Source organism: Anser cygnoides, chromosome 4, assembly GCF_040182565.1.
Source record: "Anser cygnoides isolate HZ-2024a breed goose chromosome 4, Taihu_goose_T2T_genome, whole genome shotgun sequence".
NCBI lineage: Eukaryota > Metazoa > Chordata > Aves > Anseriformes > Anatidae > Anser > Anser cygnoides.
In genome coordinates this window covers 27,416,854-27,443,734 of record NC_089876.1, presented here as the reverse complement: position 1 = coordinate 27,443,734, position 26,881 = coordinate 27,416,854, and the positions used below count along the sequence as shown (strand labels likewise).

Sequence of the window (26,881 nt, the reverse complement as noted above, 5' to 3'; positions counted from 1 at the left end):
TCAATGAGGGTGGGTGCTTTGGATGCCACTTTGGATCCTGCCCTTCACCTGCCTCTTCATGCTACCCAAGGGTAATTTCTGCATATCCCCCATTGGGTTTGATGCTTACTTGGGATATCGGGAACTATGAGGCACCTTGTTTCTAGATTACTTAATTTTTCAGTTGAATCTAGCCTTAGATGGTTAATTTTGGGATGAATCAGAATAGATTTGGAGGCAGCTGTCTTGGTTACTTAACTTGTCTTTGAAGACATTAGGAAAAATATCATGCCATCATTTCTTCTGGATTAGCTCAGCTATCCTAAAACAACATACCTTCACCCTCTTACTAAAACTGATTTTTTTCAAATGTCAGGATCAAAAATTTATCTGAAATTAACCCAATTCTGAGGTATACGTTGCATTTTTTTTCGTTTTTAAGCAGTACTTAACCCTACTGATTATAGTTCAATATTTTTTCTGTAAAGTATGTATTTGATTCTAGAAAGCAGACAGATTTTTTTTCACTTTTTTTTTTTTACTTACCAGATTAGTACCTACTCTTTTTTTTTTTTTTAGGAAAGTAGGCGGGGTCAAACTGTATTTGTGTTTTACCAGGCTTCAGAGCAGAGCTAGACACTCAGACAGGGGTGTTTTACTGGCGCAGCTGATGAAGAAAGGTTTGCATTTCATTTGAATATAAGCAGACAACCAGATATGATTCTTTCTACCTGTAAGTAAATTGGCCCACATATTTTTATCTTGGAAGTATTGTTTTGTGCAGTAGCTGTATACTTAGCAAATAAGCTATTTAAATATTGCCATAAAAATACCAAACAGCTTCCTCTTGTGCTGCTTAGGTGATCTGTATTTGAATTCCTTGTTTTGACTTACTTTCAAAATTACTACATAAATATGAATCCAGTATATGATGGGTTCAGCAAAACATCTACTTTTTCAGACAGGTACGGAGATATTCACACTTGCTGTCCTTAAAACTATCTACAGGATAGACATGAATAAAAAGTTTGGTAGGACTAGAGCTGTCTCTCCTCCAGTGCAGAATTAACTTGGGAAAATACAGAAAGCCTAAACTTACACAAGTGAAAAGCTGAAAACTTGTCTTCTGAAGTATTTTTAGCAGCAAACGGTACTGTTGCTTTCTACTAGATAAGGTGCAAACATACCTGATCAGGAGGCATAATGTGTGTTACGGTAAAAATTTTGTTTTGATGGGTGAAGCTGATTTGATTTTTTTCTCAGTGTAGTATCGTATAGAGTTAAGCTACCCCTGCTGCGAGCATGAGAGTTCTGTACAGAACATGCTACAAAAATGCACATGCTAGAAAGGGACTGCAGCGATTTCAAAATTACTAGTGCTTTGAGAAACAGTGAATCAGAAAAACAAGCTCAAGCCAAAAAGCTTATGAAATAATAAAATTATAAAATGCAAAAGATAAAAACTCATCTCTAACCTGTTGCTTTCATCAAGTCCTTTAATACTATTTCCCCAAGACTACAAATTAGTGAGGCATAACTGAAGATAGGAGGAAAATTGCATATGAATTGGCCACACAGATAATTTTATCAACCTGAAGCATTCTTTCTGTTTTTTTTTGGATGTTGAACACCTACTGGCGGCAACGGGCCATTGCGAAGGACTTCTATGTTTTCACTGTGCCTTTTTGGTTTTGTTGGGACTATATTTCAGCTTTTCAAGCAAACAGCTGTTTCACCTCACTACAGCCGAATCTTTTTCTTCTTCCTCTAGCATCCCATCTGCTCAATTGTGCACAGGCAGAATTTTTTTTCAGGCCTCTAAGTTGGTTATAAAAATATCAGCTGCAAAATTTTAAGTTCGATATTTGTAAGGCCAGCTTGAAAACCACTTTCCTAGGATTTCCACTTCTTCCACATGCTTTCCTTGCCACGGTATCTTTTCTCTTTTCAAACTGTGCATGCTAAAATGTCTAATTTTGGACATCATCCTATAGGTTGTCATAGCTCTGTACTAGCATAGGGATTCACACTTGTTATTCTGTCATCAAAAAGATAATATGACACTCTTAAAAACAAGCGTTTTCCTCCTAATCTAGCCATTTCAGTAAAGAAAAAGACACAAGCAATGAAATGGAATAGGTTTTTGTTCCCATGTTGGATTATTTGCAGAATGGCTGAACTTTGAGATTGCAAACTTCCATCATAAATCAGAGACAGAAAATTCTCCATGCAGTTAAAGAAGGTTCATTAAAGAAGGAGATTCAACAGCATAAATTCTCGTCTTGTTTGATTTAAACGTAGGTTTTAAGTTACCCACTTTAATTGATTCATGATGAGTTATGCTTCCTGATGATCAAAGCCAAATATGTTCTGGTAGCTTATGTTTTGACATAACTCAGGAAATGTGGGCTGAAAGGTCTAGTGGGGCTGCAGGTGCTGGAGAAATCTTCCTTCAGTGGATTTAAAAGAAGCAAGATTTGACCAGTTTCTCTGGAATTTTTGGGAAAATGTTTGGTTATGTAGGAAACAGGGAAGCAGGACCTGATAACAGCGGTGGGTCCATAACTGATTTATTTTAACAGACTTAAAAAATTTGCTGTTAAAAATTATTGAATATTTTCTTCCGTTAGCCAATATCTCTTATAGATCTTACTGGTCTTGCTGTTCTCTTCAAAAAATGGGATCCAAAATGCAATGCAAAATGTGATTTTCTTCTTGCTGAAGTACAGCTCTCACTGATACCACCACCGCTTAATTTTTAAATGATGAACACGTCAGAGTGACCAGGGGATCAAGGCCTACTAGTACGTATGTGACTCTAACAATATTTGACAAATGCAGAGTGTTTTGCTTAAGAAAAGGTCCTTGATTGAAAATTGAAGGAAATCAGAATTATTCCATTGAGTCCTGTGGTTTGAGTTAGGGAATAGCAGAAAGGAAAACAAGAAGCAGCATTGAAAACTCTAACTTCTAGGAATCTACTTTCAATTTCTTATTTGTGTTGGAAAAGTTAGCAATTTTTTTGCCTGAAAATGCAGGGGTGGGTGGTGTTTTAGTATTTTTTATAATTTTGACCTACGGCTTTTGATTAGAAGAAGAGAAATAAAGGAAGGAAGAGCCTCAGTTACAGGAGGGTGTGTGCAACCCCGAGAAGCTTCAGGCAGGAAATGCAGACTTCCTGTAGCACTGCAGTGAGCATCGCGGCGGCACCTGGAGGCAGCCCTACACGTAGAGATCTTCCTGTGTTGCTCACAGAAGATCAAGATGTAAGCCAGTTTAATCAAATTATTCAGTGTCTCAAAGCTTTCACCGTTTGCAGTGTTGGCCAAGTCTGTCAAACAATAAAACAAAAAAGCAAAAAACACAACACAGACAAACCAAAAAAAACCCAAACACAACCAAATAACATCATAGGTTCAATGGCAGTGAGTTATGAACTGAAATAATATGATTTTAATCAAGAGGAGAGAAAGTGTTGTGCAAGTGCAAGAAGCTTACCAATGACCAGAGAGGATATTCAATGCAAAAATTAATGCACTGATCTTTGTTTGAGATGCTGAAATTCCAATCCACCAGGTCAAAATTTCCAGTCTGACTTCAGTTTAACTAAAGCAGGGCCTACTCTGAAGACCCGTGGTTCAGTTCCATAGAGCTCCAGGCCGCTGTCTGTCAGCAATCCCTGACGATATTTCCTCACAGAACTCAGAAATTTCTAAACAAAAATTAATAGCTTACGCTGCATTAATTCATGCTTTCATTAATTTCTACTGAATTCATTTTACAAGTGCTATAGGAGTAATGTATGTGCAGAAGAATTTCAGAAGGGAGTTTGCAGGGAACGGATATTTGAAGGCTGGTGTGTTTTCAGAGCTGGAAATGTTCACCCTTTAAGATAGTAAATATCTGCTGGATTGATAGGCCTTGATTTGATCGTTAAAATACCCCAGTAGGGAGAGGTGGGAGACAGGAACTTTGTAGAACCGTGCTGCTCCTCAGGACCCAGAAACTCAGTGCAGAATGGGCTTGTTGGGCCCACAGCCTTGGTCTAACCTGAGCCCTAACCTATAGCCTTGGTCGTGTTTTGTCATCTTTAACTGGTTAGACACTCTAGCCATAAAAAATCACTCACCAAATAAAGCATGTGTCCCAGGAAGCATTGTAATGACAGCTTTAACCTATGCCTTTCCTGTGATTTTATGAACCAGACAAGAGATTGAATACTTAATATCATATGCTTGGGGTGCTTTTATAAAACATCACATACATTTGTGTATTGCTAGTTGCTTTTAGCATAGTAAAGGGGAGTCAAACATGAAAAGCATCCCTCAACAGAGCAAGTCTGAAATTTGCTGAAGGCAAAAAGAATTCCTGAGCTTGCTCCAGAAGTTTATTCAAATCTCTAGACTCTCAGGGAAAAGCGAGACAGGCTTACACGTGCATAACATCAGCCTGAACTCCTTGCTTTCATCGTAAAGGACAAATCCTTAAATCTTGTTAGAACATTGTTCTCAAGTTATATTGAAACTCTGCAGTGCTTCTTCTAAATATTTCTGGTAATTGTTCTATAAGGACAGCAAGTCATCTAATGAGGAATGATATATTTAATTAGACCAGAAGCAATCAAAAGAAATAGACAAGCTTTCAAATGTCCTATTTCTTTTTGTACGTCATGAAATACTGTACAAGCATTAATTAAACTTCATGGCACTGGCTGAAGTAAAAGAGATCCAGGAATTTTTTCACCCGTGTTGTTCAGTGTTTTGTGAAACATAAAATTGATTATAAAAAAAAAAATGGGAACCTAAGACAGCCTAGGTCAGGGGACAAACACAATTCTGTCTCGAGATATTTGGGAAAGTTTGGTAAGTAGCATGTAATTATTTGTAGTGAAGTTTAAACACCCCTTTTTTGAATGAAATTGTAATAGATCCCTCCAAAGACCCCAGTACTTGCAAGACCACGCTATCATGTAATATGCTTCCAAGGCACTCATTCATACTGCTTTACAGACACTCCTCAACACCCTGACACTCCAGATTTTTTTTTGATTTTTTTTTTTTTCAGGAGTAGAGAACATTATTTTAAAACAATGTTAATAACATTTCCCAGCTGACTTTTTGAGAGGGATTGCTCATTCCAAGCTTGTTCTCACTTAAGACATTAAGTATTACACAACAATGCTAGAGACTGTATTCAGGCAAAATTAAGCAACTATAGTATTAAGCAGCTGAGGGACAGTTTAATACACTGTAAAACCGTGCAGCAAATAAATTACATTGCTCAAATGTTTTGCCTGGTTTCTTTAAAGAAAATTGTTGGTGTCAGCTGGCTTGGGTATTTGTAATTGGTCTGTTTTGCATAGCCGTCAGTGGAAACTTTTATCAAACAGTCGATAGTGTCTTATGATTAATGTAAGTCTGCCTGCTTCCCACACGATGGGTTCTTCACAGGATGCAACAGTCTAAGGGAAATTGCCCCACGACTTTCATGATAAATACGCTAACCAAAACACATGAGATAGGTCTCTTCTTCCAACTAAGAACTGATTTCCCTCTTATCTTTTTGACTTCTGATATTCTCTTCTTCTTTTAGTGCAAGATGTGCTAAATTATGTACCTTTACAGAGAAAATAATGACATTTCATCATGCAGTAAGGTTACTTAATGCTTTGAGTGGTAGGATTTACACTCTTGGCACACTTTGCTGAAGCATTGGTAAAAGGCATTGGCAAAAATTCTTATAGAACACCAGAAGAAACATCTTATTTATTCCAAGCTATATTAGGTCATTAGGATTAACAAACCAAAAATACTATGAAAGAAAAACATGACGACATGGTGGGACTGTACAAGGGAACATCATGTGAATGATCATCATGTGAATGAATGATTGGAAAAGACCTTCAAGATCATCAAGTACAACTGCTAACAAAATAAAGCAACAAAATACAGAGACCTCAGGAACCTTACTTCAAAAAACTTCTAAGGCCTCTTCTTATAGTATGGCCTCTATAGCAGAGCCTGCATGGAAGTGGAACAGAGCAGATGTTAACCATTTATTTACCAGTTTAAAATCTTCTTAGTGCCTTCTAATCTATTTAAAATCAGCTGAAAATATACCTGCTGCTCATACAAGATACACTATATTAACTTTTCTGAAAATATATGATGTATATTATGTTGTGTTGTGTCTACTGTATTTATCTCTGGATTATCAACTACTTGGCACATAAGTTTAAAGTGCCTATTTTGATAACATTTTAAACCTTGGCTAATTATATTAATGGCTGGAACAGAACCAAGAAGGTCAGTATTAATTCAAAGAACTGAATGTATTTTGTCTCCTTTAGTGAATCTCAGAATAAGAAAAAGCTTGTCATGCAGATGTGGTTTTGTATTTGGCTCAAATGATCTAAAAATTCTGTCATTGCTGAAAGTGGACATTTCTCTGCCTCTTGTTACTGACAATGTTCCCATCCCTTTCATTGCACTGGTTAGAGCTTGCATGGGGCAATGTGATCAGTTAGATTAGGACTGATCTGGTTGATGATGCCTTTTTTTTTTTTTTCTGATTTAGTGAGCAGATTTAATACATAATACGGCCTCATAATTAAGAGACATTGTAAGGGAGACAGTAGACACATATAGCTGGGATGGGAAGAAAGCTCTGCTCTATTTGCTTCATGCAAATTTAGTCTTAATGGTTTGCCATATACCTCACAGCAAGACAGAACTAATAATAGAGCTAAGTAGTCCTTAATTCTGTAAACAAGCAAACAGGACCACTACAAATATGGAAAATGTTCTTGTTCACAGATCACACCATCCAGTCTGTTTTCTGCTGCTGCTGCTGCTGCACAGTGCAAAAAAGGTATGTGAAATTCTTCTGCTTTTCAGCAATTAGGATGATTGAAATGTCTATACATAATAGACTTTTAAAAGTCTATTTTCAGTAGAACTGTTAATTACACAAAAGTTTACAGAAACTTTACCCTACACATCCCTAATACGAATGAGGGCTTATATATCCATATTTTCAATATGACATATTCACAAAAATGCTTAATGTTCTTCAATATTAGAGCAATGAGAACAAAAATGAACCTGGACCCTGATACTGGCCTGGTGACCCAGTACTCAGCCTCACAACCAGAGGTTTCCTATGCATCTACTTGGAAGTGCAGGGTAAGTAACATTTTGTCAGGTTTAACACAAATTAACTGGATGGCACACGTGCCATCCAGTGACTCAGTACCAAAACAAGCAGAGGTGTAACCAACTCTTGAGCATGTAGGTTGCTTTGTTGCATTAAAATTATAAAGTAAAGGTATGCAAAGATTCATGCTGATGGAAATCCAGGGTCACACTGCGGTTTCCCAAGCTCGCTGGCATGGACAAGGGCGATTTCTTCTCCAACTTTAGGGTTTGGGTGATGGAGGTGGGAAGGGTGGGTCTGTTGGGCAGATGCAATCTCACCTTGCTCAGCTGCATGTGAAAAGTTCACCTTTGTTTTGCTAGATCTAAATTGAATGAATCTGAATTTTCAAAGCATAACTGAGTGCAAAGCTAAAATCTAGCCTGATGCATAAGAAAAAGACTGTTCCTGCTCACTTGCTGAGAATGTCTGCAGCACTCTCCATACTAATTCTTCAGATAAATGGCCAAATTGCCAGACAGAGTAACTCCACTGTTTGCAATGCTGCTCTACTAATTTGCACTGAGTTGTCCCAGCATTCATATCATGTAGAAGTCACCCAAAGAGTGGGGAGGGAGACTAGGAAGATGGCTTGTCTATTTACTTTACTTTCCAGTGTAATTTTGGCTTTGATACCAACTACTCAGATGTGAGTCTCACTGTTTTACAAATGACATGGTGATGGTGCTTTACAATGGGAGGTAATGACCATGATTAGTTCCTTTCAGTTATTGAGATGCTATAGCAGTAGGGGAATTAAACAAGAAGTAGTAGGGAAAAAAGACTAACTATGAAAGATACCTTTTTTCCACTAGCGTAAGAGGCAATTGCGTGTGAAGAACAAGCCGTTACCTCCTCTACCTGCTGAGGCCTTGGAAGACTACACAAAAAATGTCAAAGTTATTGCACTATATGACTTTTTTGCTAGAGGACCATCTGATTTAACACTCAAGAAGTCAGAAGAATACATTATCCTTGAACAGTACGATCCCCACTGGTGGAAGGCAAGAGACCAGCATGGGTAAGAGAGTGGGCATCTAATTTCATTCTCTCTTCCTACACAGAAAGAAGAACCTAAAACAACCCTTGTGGGGTTATCCTACAACCCTGTAGGCAGATAGAACAAGATACATGAACTTTAGGGGAGGTTTGAAAGTGTCCAGATATATACAAGGGGCATGGATTAATGGGGAAGAGTTTGGGCAGTGTCTGGTACTCCAAGAATTGGTATGGCATCTCCTGTCTAGTGGGAATGTAGAATTAAGTCCTAGACTTAGTAAGTTCCTGAGCAACATAAGGACATCTGAGGACCATATGAACCACTGGGGTCTTGAGCCATGCGAAAATCCAACTTTATGTGTTTTAAGTGCTTTACAATGTTGTGTGTTAACACCTCATAAAGACCACAGGTAATGGTAAGACACTTGCCTGAAACAAAACCCCTCATCCAAATTTCTTGGACATGTTACAGAGCTAGATAACTTCATTTAGTGATGTTTCCACATTTATGTTTGTTTTATGTTGTTCCCCTTTCTCCTTCACATTTTCTTCAGTGTATCCTGTAATCTGATGTTAGGAGTTGTTACAGGTTATATAAAACTCTCTCTTTTTCATTCAGAACCCTCCTTTAAATACTTTTTCTCAACTCAGATTTCCAGTGAGATTCCACTGGATTATTATTTTGTATATACATGCAAGCACACATTTTATATTTCTTCATATTAAAGGTACAGTTAGAAGGCTAGAAATAAAGCAAGTGGCTTCTGGTTTGGAAGAATTTCTAAATTTTGCTTTGATTTAACCTGAAAATTTTCCTTAATATGCTGTTCTTAGCACTCTGTAAGTACCTATCCCAGCTGACTTTCTCATTTCAGTTCCCCTCCAAAGTTGTGGGGCAGAAAGATTTTGCCTGGGATGAATGGACTTAAGACTTTTATTCAATTCCCACATTGGGATTCAGTATCTAAAGATATAGCCAATAATATAAATAACTTTTGTCATTCAATAAAAGTAAGATGCTTACCTTAATGCTGTTAATATTTTACATCTTACTATAACAATATCCTCAATGTGTTTTTTCAGGAATGAAGGCCTAATTCCCAGCAACTATGTTACCGAGAACAAGAAAAGTAATTTAGAAACATACGAGTAAGTACCCTTGAAAATGATGATTGTGCTTTCTTTTCTAAAAATGGTGTGATACATTTCAGTGCTTGACCCTTCAGTCTTTACTAGACATGAACAGGTGTTTTCTTTATTGAAAGCTCTCTCTCTCTCTTTTTTTTCTTTTTCTTTTTCTTTTCTTTTTTTTTTTTTTTTTTACAGAACTTTACTCTTAGAATGAATTAACCATTTTGATTTTGATTTATCTACTTGGAGTATATAATAGGGAGTTACAGACACCAACGACTTCAACAGCATAAACCATAAAGACAGAATCCAGATGTTTCCTATTTCTGTAGGCTCACTACATAATATGTCTATATTCTGATCTCTTCCTGTTGTGAATGTATAGTTAATTGACTGGAAGTTAGTTATAATCAAGTCAGTCTGGTTTCCTGGAGAGAAGAGTAAAATTCAGCAAAACTCTAGTGAAGTGAGGGCTGAAGCAGTAAGCCTGACTGTAAATTTCATCACGGTCTGGCGTAACTGCTTCCTGTTTTTTTCTTTTGTGTGACCTCATGCTTAATCACAGTGAATCAGTCAATGGGGAAAGTAGTTGTCGTATGTACAGTGGTCTAATGAAGTAATTCCATATTAAGAGACGCTTGATATACAACAATAGTTCTGTTCAGGTTTTTTGACAGGAAACCGTTCAACGATTAAGACTAAACCTTGCCTTCTGTGAAGCAGAGCAAACATATTTTACTGGCTGAAGTTAAAGGAAAACTTGTCTTGTTGTTGCAGGTGGTACTGCAAAAACATCAACAGAAGCCAGGCAGAACTGCTTTTGCAACAGAAGGTAACTTCGCTTATACATAGAATTAACGATATCTGCAAAGATTTATCAGTAGCGGCATCAGGAGCGTTTCAACAGTCAAATCCAAATCTGCTCGGCATGCAGTAAGAGCAGGTGATTTAAAACAAAGAGATGGCTTTATGGGGAGAATGTACAGTGCAGACTGTCCTGACTTCCCAAAATTTTAAGTAGTAGTCCCAGCAAATTCCGTGTAGATTTTCCATACTGGATAAATCGAGTTACACGGAGTTTACTGTACTTCTCTGTGGTATGAAACACTGATGACTGAAATCCACATAGTAAGTAAGTTAGTAAGGTGGCAGAGCTTAACAAAACTCCTGTGTTTTCCTTATGTACAGAGCCAGCAATCCATCCATCAGTTATGAAAATATCTATCTCAGTTAAATTCATTAAGCTCAAAGACTAACACAGGGCTTGGGCAAGACAAACCAGAGAAGAATATCTCAGAACTGTTTTACAACATATTTTTTTTCTGGTGATTTGCGTATATATATATTTAATAAATAAAAGAATTTTCACTACTTTACACTGAAGAGTATAATCCACCTAAAATATTTAGCTCCAAGAAATGGTCTGACATTTGGTGTTTTCGCTCGGTTGATTTTGCTCTGCTATGTAGCTGGCTGTCAATTCCTGTTCACCACTGCTTTATCACCCTCCCTGGTAGTCATAGGTATTCCACAGAATTTGGTGATCAGCTGCAAGTCCTATTTCAAAGGACTTTTATTCAAGCTCAAAGGCAGAAAATAACTCTACCTGGATTTATTTTCAGTCCAAAGAAGGTGCATTTGTTGTCAGAGATTCAAGCCAACAGGGACTCCTTACACTGTCGGTGTATTCACGGTCTAAAGGGTGAGTTGCTCCGAATGGTTACGGTTTGACTCAAAGTGTGAAGGAAGAGCTTCCCTGTAGCTACTCGGGATAGGTGGGCAGGCTGGGTATGTGGTGCACAGCAGCAGTGAAACACTGGGGGGCTGTTCAGAGGGCACTGCAGCGAATTGCAGCTCTCTGAGGTAATACCCCCCTGTATGCCGAAGTGCTGGTGGTGGGCAGTAGGTCTTGGGGGGCAGGGTGCCAATGCCTTGCTAAGATATGCACTCATAGAAACGTTCAAATAATCTGCTGTGAAGGCTGCTCATCCCACCCACATAACACAGGCAGTAAGACCTCACATTCCCATCTTGGCAATTTTTATGTCAAGTGCTGTGGCTGCCCCTCCATGCTACCACAGCCTTTGGCCACCGCATCAAACTGCTTTTCTTCTCAGCAGGCTCTGCTCAGCGTAAATTACTCCAAGGCTCCTCGGTGGTCCCAAAATATCTCCCATTTTTCTCCTAAAATCTCCTCACTGTACAGTCTTGCTCTTTCAGCTGGAGGACTGTTATTGGGCTCGCTTTCCCCTCACATCTGTAGCAGTCCCCTACGGCTATCCCTCAGCCGTCCTACATCTGTTCCATGCTACAGCTGCTTCTTATGGATGCAATGATACAGGGATAAACACTTGTACACTAAAACACACAACACACCTTGTGGTTTAACACAACAGGCAGCTAAGCCCCACACAGCCATCCGTTCACTCCCTCCTACCACCCACCAAAACGGAAGGGTAAAAGAATTGTGGGTTGAGATAAAGACAGTTTAATGGGACAGAAGATGAAGGGAAAATAATAATAGAAATGATAGTGCTGATAAAAGAATACACAAAACAAGAGATGCACAATGCAGCTGCTCACCACCCATGGACCAATGCCCAGCCTGTGCCTGAGCACTGGCAGCCTCTCCCCCGGCCAACCCCCCCAGTTTTATTGTTCAGCATGAGGCCATATGGTGTGGGACATACCTCTGGTCCCTTTGGGTCAGCTGTTCTCATCCTAAGTCCAAACACTTCACCACATCAGCTACTAGGAAGAAAATTAACTCTATCCCAGCCAAAAACAGGACAATGCTATCTCCCAAAGCTGGGAAAGAGACCTACTCAAGAAGCCATTTTTTTTTATTCCCTGAAACAGTATCCCAACTATGTGCAGTCATTTTAATTAGGGAACTGTATCCCAAGTTTTCAGATTTTTTGTGTGCATGCTTTTCAAGTAAAATTTAATTAGGTTTATAGTATCAATCATTTTTGCTGAAAATCATAATCTGTTGTTGATTTCAGAAGTCACAGTGGAGACATTCGGCATTATCAAATTAAGAAAAACCACCTGGAACAATATTATGTAGCAGAAAAATATCTCTTCTCATCTGTTCCTGAACTCATCCAATATCATCGACACAATGCTGCAGGTAATGGATATAACTGTCAAGGTATTACTGCTGATGCTTTGAAGCTCGTCAGGACTTTGAAAGATTGGAAGCGACTCTTCCACTAGTCATTTCCTTATGAAAAGAGACAGAAGTTTTTCTGTTGCTAACAAATTCAAGTATGCCGTGATCCTTTCTGCTGAAGTTGTAGCTGCAATGTGCATATGTCAGGGGAGGAATGAGTCTACTGAACTCATATACTTGAACGAAATTAATTTTACAAAGCTAGAAGCATTATGTACTTACCTACTCTGTATTCTGCTGGTTCGTATTTGGCTGAATGAGACTTGCATGAAGTGTGATCATAATTCTTTCCTTGCCTATAACCCAGTGACTTGCATGTATAGAATTTAAGAAAAACAGGAGCTATTCTATGCATCAGCAGGCAGCTTTTTATTGATTTTGGCACATATGCACACCCCCTCCAAAGAAAAGGCAGAAATGGGGAGCACAAGGATTCTCCAACACTAGCTTGCATCTTACCAGTGTCAGCCACCTTTAGTTGTTGGTTCATAGCAGCCATTTATAATTTCTAGCATTAAAAATTGCCCTTCATCTTGGTTCTGCCTATCATTTTAATATGGTATAAAACATTTTTAACCCTGAATGGCTGGAGATAGGAAAATGCAAAGAGCCCCTCACACTAGTGAGGCAGGAAGAGACGGGAATGGACAGAGCCTTTCTCCTGAGGGAAAGGGATGGTAGAAAATCCATGAAACAGAAAAGAATCTGAAAGTAGCATCGGGAAGAATGAGCGAATGCATTCAGGGCGTCCTTAGTGAGGACGCCCTCACCAAGGAAAAAAGCAAAGACACACTCTTCAGGTTGAAAAGTAGGAAAGTAGAAAGGGATGTGCTCACTGGTACCGTTGGCTAATAAATTGAGAGAAAAAGGAATGTCAGACACAAAAATATTTCTTGCAGTGGGAAAGAATCCTGAGAAACCGTACTTAAGAGACTGTTTAGGTTGGTGATGTAGTATTGTAGAGCTCATGTAGTATTACTTAGGATCACTAACACTGTACAAGCAAGCAAGAGTGTCACTTCTGGTTGTATTAAAATATAGATACTTTCGTAGTGGTCTGAAGTTTGAAGTAGAGTAACAGTGCATTTGCACAGGAGTGCAACATATTAATAGGCACATAATTTACTTAATTAAACAATAATTTTGAGTATCATTTCTTCAAGGTAGAAATTGTCTGATTATGTATGTTTGTACAAGCACTGGCTAGATCTCAGCTGGTATCCCAAGATGGTATTGTCATAGATCTAGTAATAAAACGTAAACAAACAAACAAACAAACAAACAAAAGCAATTACTTAGAATTTTGAAAAGAGTATTTGTCTTCTGAAACAGTAGCTTATTAGGCAGGCTGGAAGAAGGTAGTGTCCTCTTCTATTTCTTCACTATAGTGAGAAGTTGTAAGAAAAAGTAACTTCAAGAAATAAGGTATCTATATCAATTATTTTTTTATTTTTTATATTTTTTGAGAAAAGGTATGATGTAGCATACTTTAAAATGGTGCAATTGGCCAACAGAATATTGGTACTTTGTTTCCTGCAGGTCTTATCACTCGTCTCCGACATCCAGTTGGATCAATTGGATGTTCTTCACCAGCAACAGCTGGATTTAGTTACGGTAAATTTTTTATCTTGTTTCAGTGGAGATTTAGGTTTCTGTCTAGGCAAGAATTGAGATCACATTCATGCAGCTAATAATTGTGTCAGTGAAATTTCCCAGTCGTAAGTTAACACATAAACAGCTTCATAATCACGAGAATCAGACACGCATTTCCTCATAAGGTATCAGAACTAAATGAGACGTGACTCAATTCCTGCAATTTAATCAGTGTAGGGCTTCTTTTACAACCACTAGTGCATTTCAGAGCTATCTGGACTATTGTAAGCAGACCTAGATATACACTTAATAGATTTTCAAAGGGTATTTTATTTATTTAAATGTCAATGAAATTGAAATTAATATTATTTATAGGGAAATGAAATGAATGAAATCTTACACATTGCTAGGAAACAAGCAGTAAATACCAGTGCTGTGTACATAGATCAGGAAGCTAATATTAGCTGGTAGATATGTACATATAAACATATATATATGTATATATATAAAGGAATGTCCAAAAGCATATATATTTACTGTGAATGTTTCCATCAATATCAAGGCTTAATATTTCTGGAGGGCAGAACTATTTTGGTTAATGCAATGGAAGCAGCCAGTAACTATTTCTGTAGCTATACTATCCCCCGGAACTGGTTTAGAGTTAAAAACGTCACATATGATAACACTAAAAAAGTTCTCAGAGGTAGTCCAAACCTTGCCTTATCTTTAAGCCTCACGCATTCCAGCATTAAGCAATTTGCACAGCAGTCGCATCCTACAAGCTGCAAAATAACATTCACGTCTAAACACATATGTGTGGAAAATTCCAGATATTTAAAACCCATGCTAACGCTGATGAAGGGTTGTGAAGTTTCGCTGCATGCATTACCTGCAAATAGCAAGGCGTGTCTCCTAGACTACTGTAACATCAGATTGCTTTTATAGAGGAGTGGGAATTAAAACCATCAGAACTGACGTTTATGAAGGAGCTTGGGCGTGGGCAGTTTGGAGTCGTTCAGCTGGGTAAATGGAAAGCAACCATCAAAGTTGCCATCAAAACAATCAATGAAGGTGCAATGTCTGAGGACGATTTCATTGAGGAGGCCAAAGTGATGATGTAAGTACAAAAGTATTCTATCTGATAGTTGACATGAAGACGACCAAGAAAAAAATATAACCTAATTCCATTTACAACAAGCAACCAAAGCCACTGTGATGGGAATAGTGGATGTGCAGGACAGCAAGGTTGATGTAATGGCCTAAGCAGGTGCTTGCTACGCCCATCACCAGAGTCTTACTTTAGAGTGTGTGCTGCTTTGCACAGTGGAGGTTAGCAGGTGGTAAATGTGCTGGTAGTTGCTCCTACAGCTGTTCTTTCATCCATAGTTCAGTGCTTCTGGGAGTACAGGCAGAGTTCATGCCTAAGTAAAGCTTCTAAGAAACTGTATTGCCATTTCTGCTAATTTTGCAAATTACAGAAGTATCCAGACCTGCTCTTGGCATGGCCATAGAAGGAGGTGGAAGCTGAGGAGAACGCTTGCAGCAGCTTGTGTCCCTGCCTGAAAACCAAACATAGTTAGACCTCTCCATTTCATATTATCCATATCAAGGTTGCATTTGTCCACTATGTATTGGAGGGACTATGATGATCTTGCAGAACTTTTTGGAGGAAAATGCAGAAATGTGTTAGGTAGTGGGACAACTCCAAGGCCAGCTGAACTGAAGGATGTTTAGCAAGTACTGAAAGTGTTTTTCAGTATCATCATGAGAATGAAAAGTCTAGTCATCTGCCAAGAGCAGACGATCACCTGACTGAAATACCATCCTGAACAGGAAACTCTCCCACCCGAAGCTGGTCCAGCTTTACGGAGTGTGCACACGCCACAAGCCTCTCTATGTAGTGACTGAGTTCATGGAGAACGGCTGCCTGCTCAACTACCTGCGGCAGAGACGGGGGAAGCTCAGCAGAGACCTGCTGCTGAGCATATGCCAGGATGTGTGTGAAGGGATGGAGTATCTGGAAAGAAATAGGTTCATTCACCGTGATTTAGTAAGTACAATAGGTTTTCTGAGATCCTTGGTAAATATTGACGATATAGAACATGCCACTGAATTCTGTGGGACACTAATGTGTCCTGTAAGACTTCAACAGAATCTTTCTCCATCCACATTTCTTCTGCTCCCTGCTGCCTTACCTCGATGCTGGGATATATGGGTGGCTTGTCTGCCCTACCTCTCATACACAGGGAACAAAGAGGTCATAAAAACACTTTTAAAAATTGGTAGTGAGTGCCCAAATGCCTAGCATTCAGGAATATATCTGCTTGGATAACTAGACTCTGCATCTTAAAATTTCTTTTACCATACATGAAAATATTGCAGGCATTCAGGCTAGTATATGCTATGTATGTGTAATTACACAGCAGTGAAAGGCATTCACCTACCTGGAGACAGAACTTTACTTTTTCTTATGTTTTGAGCAAGACACTCATCTCCTTTTAGAATATAAACCATACGAGCTAAAACAATTAATCTGTTGTATTTTTCTTAAAAGTTTTTTTTTAGCCCAGATTTCAGATATGTTTCTCTCATTTTCCCCAGGCTGCAAGAAACTGTTTAGTCAATGCTGAGCACATTGTTAAAGTATCCGACTTCGGCATGGCAAGGTAGGAAGTACAAGTTTAGTGGGTGCCCTGTTCTCAGTCAATGGTAATGAGGACTTGGGCTAACTTCACTGCTTCCTTAGCTGATTTGGGGAATCCCACTGTGCTCAATTTCTGAATTTTGATTGAAGTGATAACACTGCTGTTTAACTCTTGTACCATAAATGGGATGTCACATTGTTCTCTTCTCATCAGTGACTTTAAGACAGGTGAACCAAGTGTCTAGTAAATGTCAGGAGTAGCTTATGGACAGAGCAGCAGCAGGCACAGGACTGCCAGAGGCTCAAAGAAGCAAGTACCCCGAATTTTCTGAGTGCCCAGGAGGACAGAAAGCCTGCAGGAAGAGGTGTAGGTCTTGGTACTGACCTTTAGAGACTTCAGTAGGTGAGGCAGGAGGCAGGGAGGATGCACGGGCAGGAAGCGTGATGTGTGCTTCTCTAGCAGGGAAGTGGTTTTTCTGCTTAATGAGAGGACCAGCCAAACATGAAGAAAGAGCAAAATGCACTTTGACTACCACAGGTCAGAGAAATGTAGCTCTGCCCTCCTGGACTTCCATGGAAGGGTGCACTATATTTTACAGCTGAGCTGAGTGAATGACCAGTGGCTAGCCAAACAATTGGTCTCACTCCTTCCATCTTGCCCCATCACCCCTTGCAAGCCCAGCACAAAGTCCTTTACTTCTTTGTCTTACTGGCTGATTTTGGATTGAATAGGCTTACCTTGGATGTGGGGATCTTGAAAGGCAGTGTGTGGCTCTGAGCAGGAGGTGGTGGTGATGGCCACCTTATGGCTGAAGTCATTAGATCAGCACAGCTGTGCTGCCCACTTTTCTGTTAAATTTTACCTCCTATTTCTAACCTAAGGATTACAACATCCCAGCAGTTCATAACTACATACTTGTTTTTTAAAAGGCTGTCCTATGCCATGGCAGTGCCTGCTAGTTTCATTGATTGCCAAAAAGGTAAAATTAGGCTCATAGGTCTGGACTCATCCAAGTGCCTTGTAAAACGCAGTAAGAGACCATGGGGCTGTCAGGGTCCAACATGAGAGTAATAGACCTGAATGGCTTCCCGTTAACAAAAAGAGGAGACCAATGGCATGGCTTTAGACAGGCATTTTCCCGGGGAGACCATGGAGAGATGATGGGAACACCCTCTAATTATTCATAGCTCACCAAACTGACTGGTTTTGTGCTCTTATTTTGTGCATTCGTTATCCAAATAACCTCTAATCTTTCTGTTCCTGCTCCAAAAATAATAAAGTGAGGCAAACAGGCAATTTCTCTCAATGTGACCTCCTTTGAAAGGTGCTTTAAGAAGTGCCTATGCATTATACCTTCTGTGACAAGTGTTGGGTAGTGTGTCTCTGTCATCTGCTCATGAAAGTAAATATGGGAAGAACATGCACAGAGTTTGTATAGATGTTGGGATCAGCCTTTTCAAATGTTGCCCTCTAAATGCCTGTATTAGGCACAAAAACTCCTCTTATCTGAGAGGTCTTAACACAGCTCCCATAAACTTGGGCAAAATTATACTTCAGTGCACCTGGTTGTTTCTTTGTATGTGACGAAAACTTTCTGTGCTTCTTCTGTAATAACAGTGTGCCAGAAATTTCATCTGTGAAGATGGGTAGCAGAGTCCAGCAGCTCCAGCTGTGTAAATAAGTGTAACTTTTTGCCAGTAGCTTTCAGGTGTGATAAATGTTTGAAAAGTTTGCTTTTAAAAAGAGACAACAGTTATTTATTGTTGCTCTTTTTCTTACCTGGGGTCTAACTACAACTATCCTGTGAGTCTCACAGATGGTATTAAAACAATTTACTCTGACATACTTCTCACAATCAAGTCACTCTTTTAAATAGAAATCTTTTAAACTGCATAGTGTGGGTGTCTGTTTGCATTTTTTATTATATTAGTGATAAAATTTCCTTGCTTATAAATTGAGACCGTATTTTTATGGAATTATAAACCACCTGTGGAAATGCTGCTAGAGCTGCTTGCGCTTTAAGTCTCATTAAAATACATGGCATTTGCTGATATTCTTTAGGTATGTCATTGATGATGAATATATCAGCTCTTCAGGTGCCAAGTTTCCAGTCAAGTGGTCATCTCCTGAAGTCTTTCATTTCAAAAAGTACAGCAGCAAATCCGATGTATGGTCATTTGGTGAGTGGATTAGATTAATGTGCAACGTATTGTTTCCTTAAAACTACTGATGTGATTGAGAAAACTACAACTTTTTATTGATGCTGCCTATCTTAGTCTTTAGTCTATCTTAGTTTTCAAATCTTGTCTATATTTTTGAAAGAGTATGATTTTTAATAGATTTTTAATCTAAAAATTGAATTTTGACGGATATGTGTGTTCTTGGGAAGTCTCCATTAACCAAATGCTTATTCATCTCATTTTCATGGACCACCATCTTAGCTGACTTAAATGGGAGAAGAATCGCATCAGTTGAAATTTTTTTTTTGTTTTCCTCTATTCATTCAGCTCAAGCTGTCCATGTTTTTCATGCATTAATCAATACATGGAAAAGGAAGAGTGATTTTGGGGCTTCTCACATTGTTAAATAGCTTGTGGGTTTGTGGGTCTTGTTTTGTCCTAAATATTTTGGTTCACATCCAGGTGTGCTGATGTGGGAAGTCTTCACAGAGGGCAAAATGCCTTTTGAAAGTAAATCAAATTGTGAAGTTGTCTGTGAGATTTCTGAGGGAAACCGACTTTATCGACCACATTTGGCATCGCATACCGTGTACAAAGTCATGTACAGCTGCTGGCATGAGGTTTGTTGCTCTTGCTTTCTTGTGATATTACATTACTCTATTCTCCATTGCTAATGTGTATCTGAAGGCAATCCTCAACCACTGGGGCAATAAAACCTTTACTTTGTGGCATGCTCAGTATTTATCACTATGCTTTTCACAAGTCGTGCCTAAGTTTACAAGCCTCTGTTTCTTTTGACTGTTGCATCCAATAAATACGAAGCACATAATCTATATGATAGGTCTACACCATCCCTAGTTTTGAATATTTGACTATAGTCTCACTTCTCTACTGCACCAAGTGTAATACCTTTTTCACACCTCTGTCATGCACAGCTCTCTAGCTTCCCTCTGAATGATAACCTTAACACTTTCATATACAAAATGAGTATGCCCACTACATGCGGATTTTCCTTCCCATTTTCCAGATGTACATCAGTATGTCTGTACAGTGCTCCAGCACCTCCCTTTCACCCTCTCCACTCTGGTACTGTGCTTGCATTCATGTTCTTTATCCATTTCTCCAGCAACTATTTATTTCTATATTGGTGTCAAAACATGGATTTAATCAACTTCTCCACCTGAGTAATCCCTTGAGGTCCCTCCTGCAGTGTCTATAGGAAATGAATCTTTAATTTTACATAAAAAGTACTTTCAGAAGAACTTTGTGTGTAATGATTTCCAGTAAATATGCAGGCATACACTAAGAGCAGTTGGGGGATCTCGTTGCTACCATTGCCTCCTTTATCCTACCTCTCCTCTCTTGCCCATCTTTTAAAGCTGTATAATTTGTTTAGCCCCTAAGTAAGTAAGTTCAAGAGACTGAAACCTAAACTGCACATAGCATGGTTGCTCACTGCAAACATCCATTGGGATGCCTGCCAGCAGAGGGAGGATGAGGAAGAAGCCCCCTCTTTTCCTGATGTCAGCCAGGAGTTTGTTGTTCCACACTGAGATGCAATTTATTAAATGATACTACAGTGAACATGCTTTTTTTCTAAAGCCCAGGAAATAAACCTGAGCATCAGGGTTTCCTGAGAGGTGAACCACTGCAGAGAATAAATCCACATACGGCTTCTGGCTAAAAGGAAACAAACAAACAAACAAAAAAGAAAGAAAGAAAAAACAAAAAAGTGTCTGTGCACATGCTGCTGCAGTTTTAGGAAGCATTCTATTAACTTCTGGCACACTGACATGCAGAACACAATTTATTTATTTATCTATTTATTTTCTCAAGTGATAAACTTGATCTTTTCTTCATCCTGTATTAATAAAATACAATTTAATATTTAAGGAGTAGCCTGTATGTACCTATAGCCATCTTCTGAAGCTGGATACTGTAATTGATCAATCTGCTAATTTAGATTTATCCTCTGCTTTTTTTTTTTCTCAGAAACCTGAAGGACGTCCTTCTTTTGAAGAATTAGTAGAGACACTCACAGATATAACAGAAATGGGATAATCAGTAAATTATCCTAAATTACACCTAAATACAGGTGTATTTACTGGAAAATCAGCATTAAGCCTGTCAATGTATTTGACACAGAAAACATCAGCCTTTTACAGCTGTCTCTACTTAAATTGTAGTAGCAGCATCTTACATAGTGAAGCAGCTGTTTGGGCTTGGTGTAACTTCTGCTCATTTGAGAAAGATATCTGAGGAGACTGGTTTGGGGCTCTCAAGCCTTTGTTTTCTTGATTAGGGAGAAAAATCTCCTGTCTGAAAAGAAGTAACCAAGCTTACTTGCCATGCAAGCCTTTTTTATTCTTTTTGTCAGAGCTACACTAATTCCCGTAATAATATTACTAAGAAATGGTTTGTTACTTAATATAGTTCATGCACTGGGCAATACTGATTAGCGGCACCAAAAATGATGGAAGAGACTTTGATAAAGTGCCAGAGAGGTCATATCTAAAGGCAACACCTTTTATACTGCAAAGCACTGAAGAAATGGAGCAGGGTTTCAGAGGAAACACAACTGCTGGAGCAGCACCCAGGTGATTGCTCAGGTACTGCACGATCACGGGATCAAGGGATCAAGGCATGTAGAGGGAGCAGTCATCCTTCAGTGCCTTCCAAGTGACATCTGAATAGCTGGAAGGACTGAGCATCCCTGAAGAACTCTAATCCTGCTCACAGGTAAAGGCACCTTCTCTGCTAATTCTGTGTAAAACAAGGAGAACAAGTAAGGACTGTTTTATTCAAACCTCTCCCTGAATTTTATTGTTGTCTCCCATTCCTGGCTTGCTGCTGCATACTTGAATGCCCACACCTCCTTACTGCTCCCCTCTAAGTGTCCAGAATGGTTAATAGACAAGTTAAAGCTGGAATCTGGCTGTAAAAAGAAGTGCTTTGAATTAGTCTGGCTCAAACAAATTCTGTGAGACCTCACACGCACAATGTCTGTAACCCTACTTGTAATGTTATTATTCTAATTTTAACTCTTAATTTTGGTCAATACAAATGTATTACAGAAAAGAAAATGCAAGTGAAGTAGGAGATTATTTGCAGTGATCTGATTGTTTTACATAAAACAAATTTTTTTTAAATGTGATTGCATTGTGAATTATTTATAGGTAAATATATTTCTTTTTATAGCACTTCATAGATAAAATACTTAAAACCCAGTAGATGAAGAACGATTGATATCTGAACAACTTAGTTTTTTCATTCACAAATTAAAAAAACAAAAAACTAACAATAAAATGAAGTACACTGATCATCCCAAGTATTGAATTTCGAGAAGATGATGGCATCTCTGGGTCAAATTCAGTCCTGGCATTAATAACTCCCCTTTACTGCAATAGTATTTTGATAGTTATCATCCCTTGGGAAAAGGACTTCTTAACCCTACTGCGTCAACATCTGGGAGTACCTTCACACAGTACCTTAAGGCGTTTCTCCTTCAAGTGACACGATATCCTTTTGTTTAATTGCTAAAAGAATTGCCACCAACTGATAGCACTGTTTACTTTTATAATTTGCTTATTTATGGGCGTTCAACTCCATATCAGAGCTATACACACAAACCTACACACTATAGTACTGTGCATTGAGCTCGCCTCTAGTCTGTGTGTTGCCAAAGTACAAAGCTTTTCAGCAGATGATGCTCTACAAAAAATTCAACCTGTATCTGCAATATAAATGTGCATGGGGACTTTGAATAATATATGAGGAATCCTTTATAAAAGCTCTTGTAAAACTGGTTTTACTACATTTATTACTGCAAGTTAATATGTAATACGCTACAGTACCCTGCAATAAAAAGAGAGTTTATGTACACAAAGCACCCTGCTCGTGCTTGTTTTGCTGGGTTGTCCCGTGGTGAGCATGCATCCGTCTTTGAAACATGGTGGTCTAACACAATGGGAAAAAAATGCTTGCCTACCAGGCCTTCAGCTTCAGAATATAGCCTGTCTGGAGGCTGGGCAAATTATCAGTAGACTGTTGTTAGCACTCTGACATGGATAAATGTAACAGCTGATATCATGAAGCTTACGGTAAATAAATTAAAAAGCACTGTAACACGCTTCAGTCAGTGGAATCAGTGCTTAATCAGCAGCAAGAACGGCCTAGCAGGACGAAGGTCAGGTGTGTACAGCTTGTTTGCTTACTTGAACAGCTACACCCATAAATAAAGACCAAGCAGGCCACCTCAGGCCTTGGGGTGGCCCTGAGCATAGCTCCAGCTCCAGCCATGTTCAAACAGGCAAAAAGGAAAGAAGTTATGTGGGCAGAAAGTGAGTGCCACCCATGTCACTGATAGTAGAGAGGCATATTGGTCTGCTGGCTGTGTTTTTTTGAATAAACATTTGGGTGTTTGCAAAAGAGAGACAGAAAATAAGACATCTAAGGAGTAGGTTGGGGTGGTTCAGCCTGAAGAAAAGGGGGCTGAGGGGAGACCTCATTGCTCTCTACAACTACCTGAAAGGAGCTTGAATTGAGGAGGGTGTTGGTCTCTTTTATCTGGTGACAAGTGATAGGACTCGGGGAAACAACCTCAAGGCGTGCCAGAGAGGTTTTGCATTGATATCAGGAGGAATTTCTTCACGGAGAGTGTGGCCAAGCATTGGAATAGGCTGCCCAGGGAAGCAGTGGAGTCCCTATCCCTGGAGGTATTTAAGAGACATGTGGATGTGGTGGTTAGGGGCATGGTTTAGTAGTGGACTTGTAGTGTTAGGTGATGGTCGGATGTGACGATCTTAAAGATCTTTTTAAAACCTGAATGGTTCTGTGATTCTGTGAAAAGAACGGTAAAGGTTGGAAGGAGGCACAGTGACACCCCTGTACAGAGGATTTCTGGCTAAAGACTGTAAGAGTACTTACCAATGGTGAAAATTCAGCTGATATTTCCTCTTCAAACATCAGAAAACAGATTTGCAGCCAGTTGGTAACATGCAGGGGGAGAGGGGGAAAGGCAGTAATCCCACCTTCTGTGCAGCAGCCACCTCTGATGTGTATCTTTCTATCTAAAGCTGACTTGTTGACAAACTGGAATGTATTTCCAGAACATGAAATGACTTCCTTCTTCAAAAGTGCTCCTGGCAAGTAATACAGATCAATCACTTGTGTGCACAAGTCTGGGCAAGTTTCTCTCCAGTGCCATTTGTTTTGTACCTCTCCACCCCCTGTCCAACTTTAAATAATGAATGTTTCACAAAACGGTAACGTATATGAAGATATATATATATAAAGATATATCACTCCTCATGTATCAGCCAGCCTGGCTTCTACCCGGCCCCCTCCTCCAGTTTAAAAATTGCCACTTTAAAAACCTAACAGTCTTGCTGGTTTTGTTTTGCAGGAATTTGAATAGCAAGAGGATGTTGTTTGCCACGAGTATATAATTCACAATAGAATTCACAATATAGCTCCAGGATGCAACCACAATGAGAAAAGAGGTTTCAGTTGTGGATGAGCACCCTTGGGGAAGAAACCTCTCTGTGGCATGGCTGTGTTAAGTGTGGCTGGGAAGGCAGGTTTCTATAGGAACTAACAACGTGTTTCCTTCTGAATTCCCTGCAGATTATTTAACCTATGCAAGTCTTCTTGCCTTACCTACACCTAATCAGCACAGCTATGTAATGAATTTAATTGCCCATTTGTCCTGACATGTATGTCCTGACATGTATGGTAGTAACGAGTAGCTGCCAAGATTGTTTTGTATCAGCATTTAAAAGCCATAATTTGGTTAGTGATGTATTGCCTCTGAGGTTTTCTTTGTTCTAGTTCTTAACCATTCCATCTACTTTCCAAAACGCTTTGAAGCAATTTAAATAAAAAGCAATTTAAATAAAATCCTTCATTTTGCTGCCTGGAAAAACTGAAAATTCACTGAAATACTCTCCCTTGAACATGACAAAGAGCTCTGTAACAATCAGCTTTGTTTTTATCTTCCCTAGTTTAGAAGGGAAAGCATTTTACTTGCCCACTAATTCTGTCCCTCAAAATTCATGCTTCCTGGCTGTTAATCTAATCCCCAGGATTAAATGCTCCTTGCTCATGCTTTCTGCAGAATACCAGGGCAAAAATAATACATCTAGACAAAGTGGGTCATTCTGTAAGAGAAGCCAAAACCTCTTAGTCTCCCCATACTCTTCCCTCCAGCTCCATCAGAACATTGCAGGCTTTTTAGCTAACGTTGCGTATCTGGTAGTTTCACAATTGACTTTTCTAGGGGAGTACAAAATTTTCTTTCCTATGAAAAAAAAAGTCAAAGCTACTAAAAGAAGGTCATGACCAGGCCAGATCCACATGAACTGCAAGGTTATCAGCCAGACCTCCTTCATCCAGAACCCACAGGTGTGCGTAGGACCAGCTATTAAAACCAAGACTATTTGCTTTGGATCTACCAGATAGCATTTAATTGCTGATCAGAAATATGAACGTGCTCATTATTTTTTCCCATATTTACAAAATACAGATCATTCAGTATATAATTGACAAGCAATTTAGTACAAGAAAATTATTAGTGTCATTTCATTAAAAAATTAAACCTCTCAAATTTACTATGATTATTTTCAAAAATAATACCTCATGGCAAATGTCTTTATACAAAAGATAATCAATACTTTACTCTGTAACATTATAGAGCTCTTGTACACCGTGACAATAAGCATTAACTTGATTTTTCTGACATGGTAAAAAAATGACATTTTTCTAGATGTTATGATGTTATTTATACATAAAAGTAAACATGCAGGTCCCGTAAGGAAATACACAGTTTTTGCTTCTTCTAAACAAGGATTTGGAAATAAGGTGCAGATGATTGATACAATTTCTACTTATTCCTGTACATACGCCAACTACAAACCTATACAAGTGAAAAAAAAGGTGCTTGCAGTTTAGAAATAACTTCAAGCTAATATCCCTGGTGCTACTTTTCAGGTTTTGATAGCTTCTAAATCCTCGTTAAAATAAAGGAAAAGTCTTTAACAAGTCAGATGTTTCATGAACATCTTTCAAAAGGGAAGTACATGACTTTCACATCAAGATTGAACTTTACACAACACAAACGTGAAATATAAGCAGCTCACTATTTACCTCTAAGAACAAAATGGTTGCTTTCTGTCTGCAGAACAATCCATTTTCCACACACAGTGTCAACTTTTACTCCACTCTTTGAATGTTAAAGAATAGACAGCCTGCCTTATGAAGAGGTTCTGCTTGGCATATAAATCTCAGCTGATTAAAATTCATTTTCAATGAATCCAGCTTTCTTGCTCAACTGCTAGCATCCCCTGGCAAGGGTTCTGAAAAACCCAAGACATGGAAATACTACATTTCCATTGAGTTCCTTGTGTCCCACACATCTGCTTGCTGAAGCTGCATTCTTGCTCACAAAGTGCCAAGAAAGGGGACTGTAATGAGTAAAACGTGGGCTGTACAAACTGCTTTTAATGAGATGATAAAGATCAGTGACCACAACTGAGGAAGATGAAGATCAGTATCTGTACTGCTTTAAGGCCTACGGAAGATTAATAGCTAAAACATACAGTAGAGATGAATACTCATCTTTAGAGAAGAATAAAAAGACAACACTTCAATGTTTTGATGTTTCTCATGCATTCTTTACAGACCTCCCTTTATCTAGTATTTTTAGAAACACCACACTGATTGGAAAACAGATTTTGCCTTTATAACTGAACATAGAATAACATGACTATTTTACTCTTAAACAACATCTTTAATAAACCAACCTTTCTGGAAACCAAACCTTTCTGGAAAATGAGACAATCTTTTAAAAAGCTTAACTGGGTTCTGATGAATAGGAAATTAGCAAAATTATGTATTAGGAAAAAAATGGAAATATGTTAATACCCGTCTTAATCCTCAAAATAGTATAAAACAGTGTGGAAACTCTTAACTGTCCGTTCTGGTTTGCT

General features: G+C 38.8%; 1 protein-coding gene across 2 annotated transcripts; it reads left to right on the top strand.

Annotated features, from left to right (window-relative positions):
- Positions 1-538: 538 nt before the first annotated feature.
- On the top strand, positions 539-26,125 carry TXK (TXK tyrosine kinase). 2 transcript variants are annotated; one of them, XR_001203946.3, is made up of 16 exons: positions 539-712; positions 6,795-6,849; positions 7,061-7,163; positions 7,989-8,194; positions 9,256-9,321; positions 10,081-10,135; positions 10,926-11,005; positions 12,309-12,436; positions 14,018-14,092; positions 15,017-15,188; positions 15,905-16,121; positions 16,673-16,737; positions 18,778-18,896; positions 19,359-19,516; positions 20,889-21,635; positions 24,301-26,125. XR_001203946.3 is itself a non-coding variant. In XM_013172702.3 (15 exons), the coding sequence occupies exons 1-15, from the start codon at positions 697-699 to the stop codon at positions 20,955-20,957; spliced, it is 1,584 nt and encodes a 527-aa protein (XP_013028156.2). In that variant the 5' UTR covers positions 539-696; the 3' UTR covers positions 20,958-24,059. The 2 variants fall into 2 exon arrangements, 1 of the variants encoding a protein (XP_013028156.2); XM_013172702.3 differs by lacking the exon at positions 24,301-26,125 and having other exon boundaries at positions 20,889-24,059.
- Positions 26,126-26,881: the final 756 nt, after the last annotated feature.

Bases quoted from the DNA above. Each gene is read 5' to 3' on its own strand.
- TXK (XM_013172702.3), top strand. The intron at 9,322-10,080 runs GTAAGTACCCTT...TTGTTGTTGCAG, and splicing joins AGTAATTTAGAAACATACGA to GTGGTACTGCAAAAACATCA. The intron at 19,517-20,888 runs GTTTGTTGCTCT...TTTTTTTCTCAG, and splicing joins TGTACAGCTGCTGGCATGAG to AAACCTGAAGGACGTCCTTC.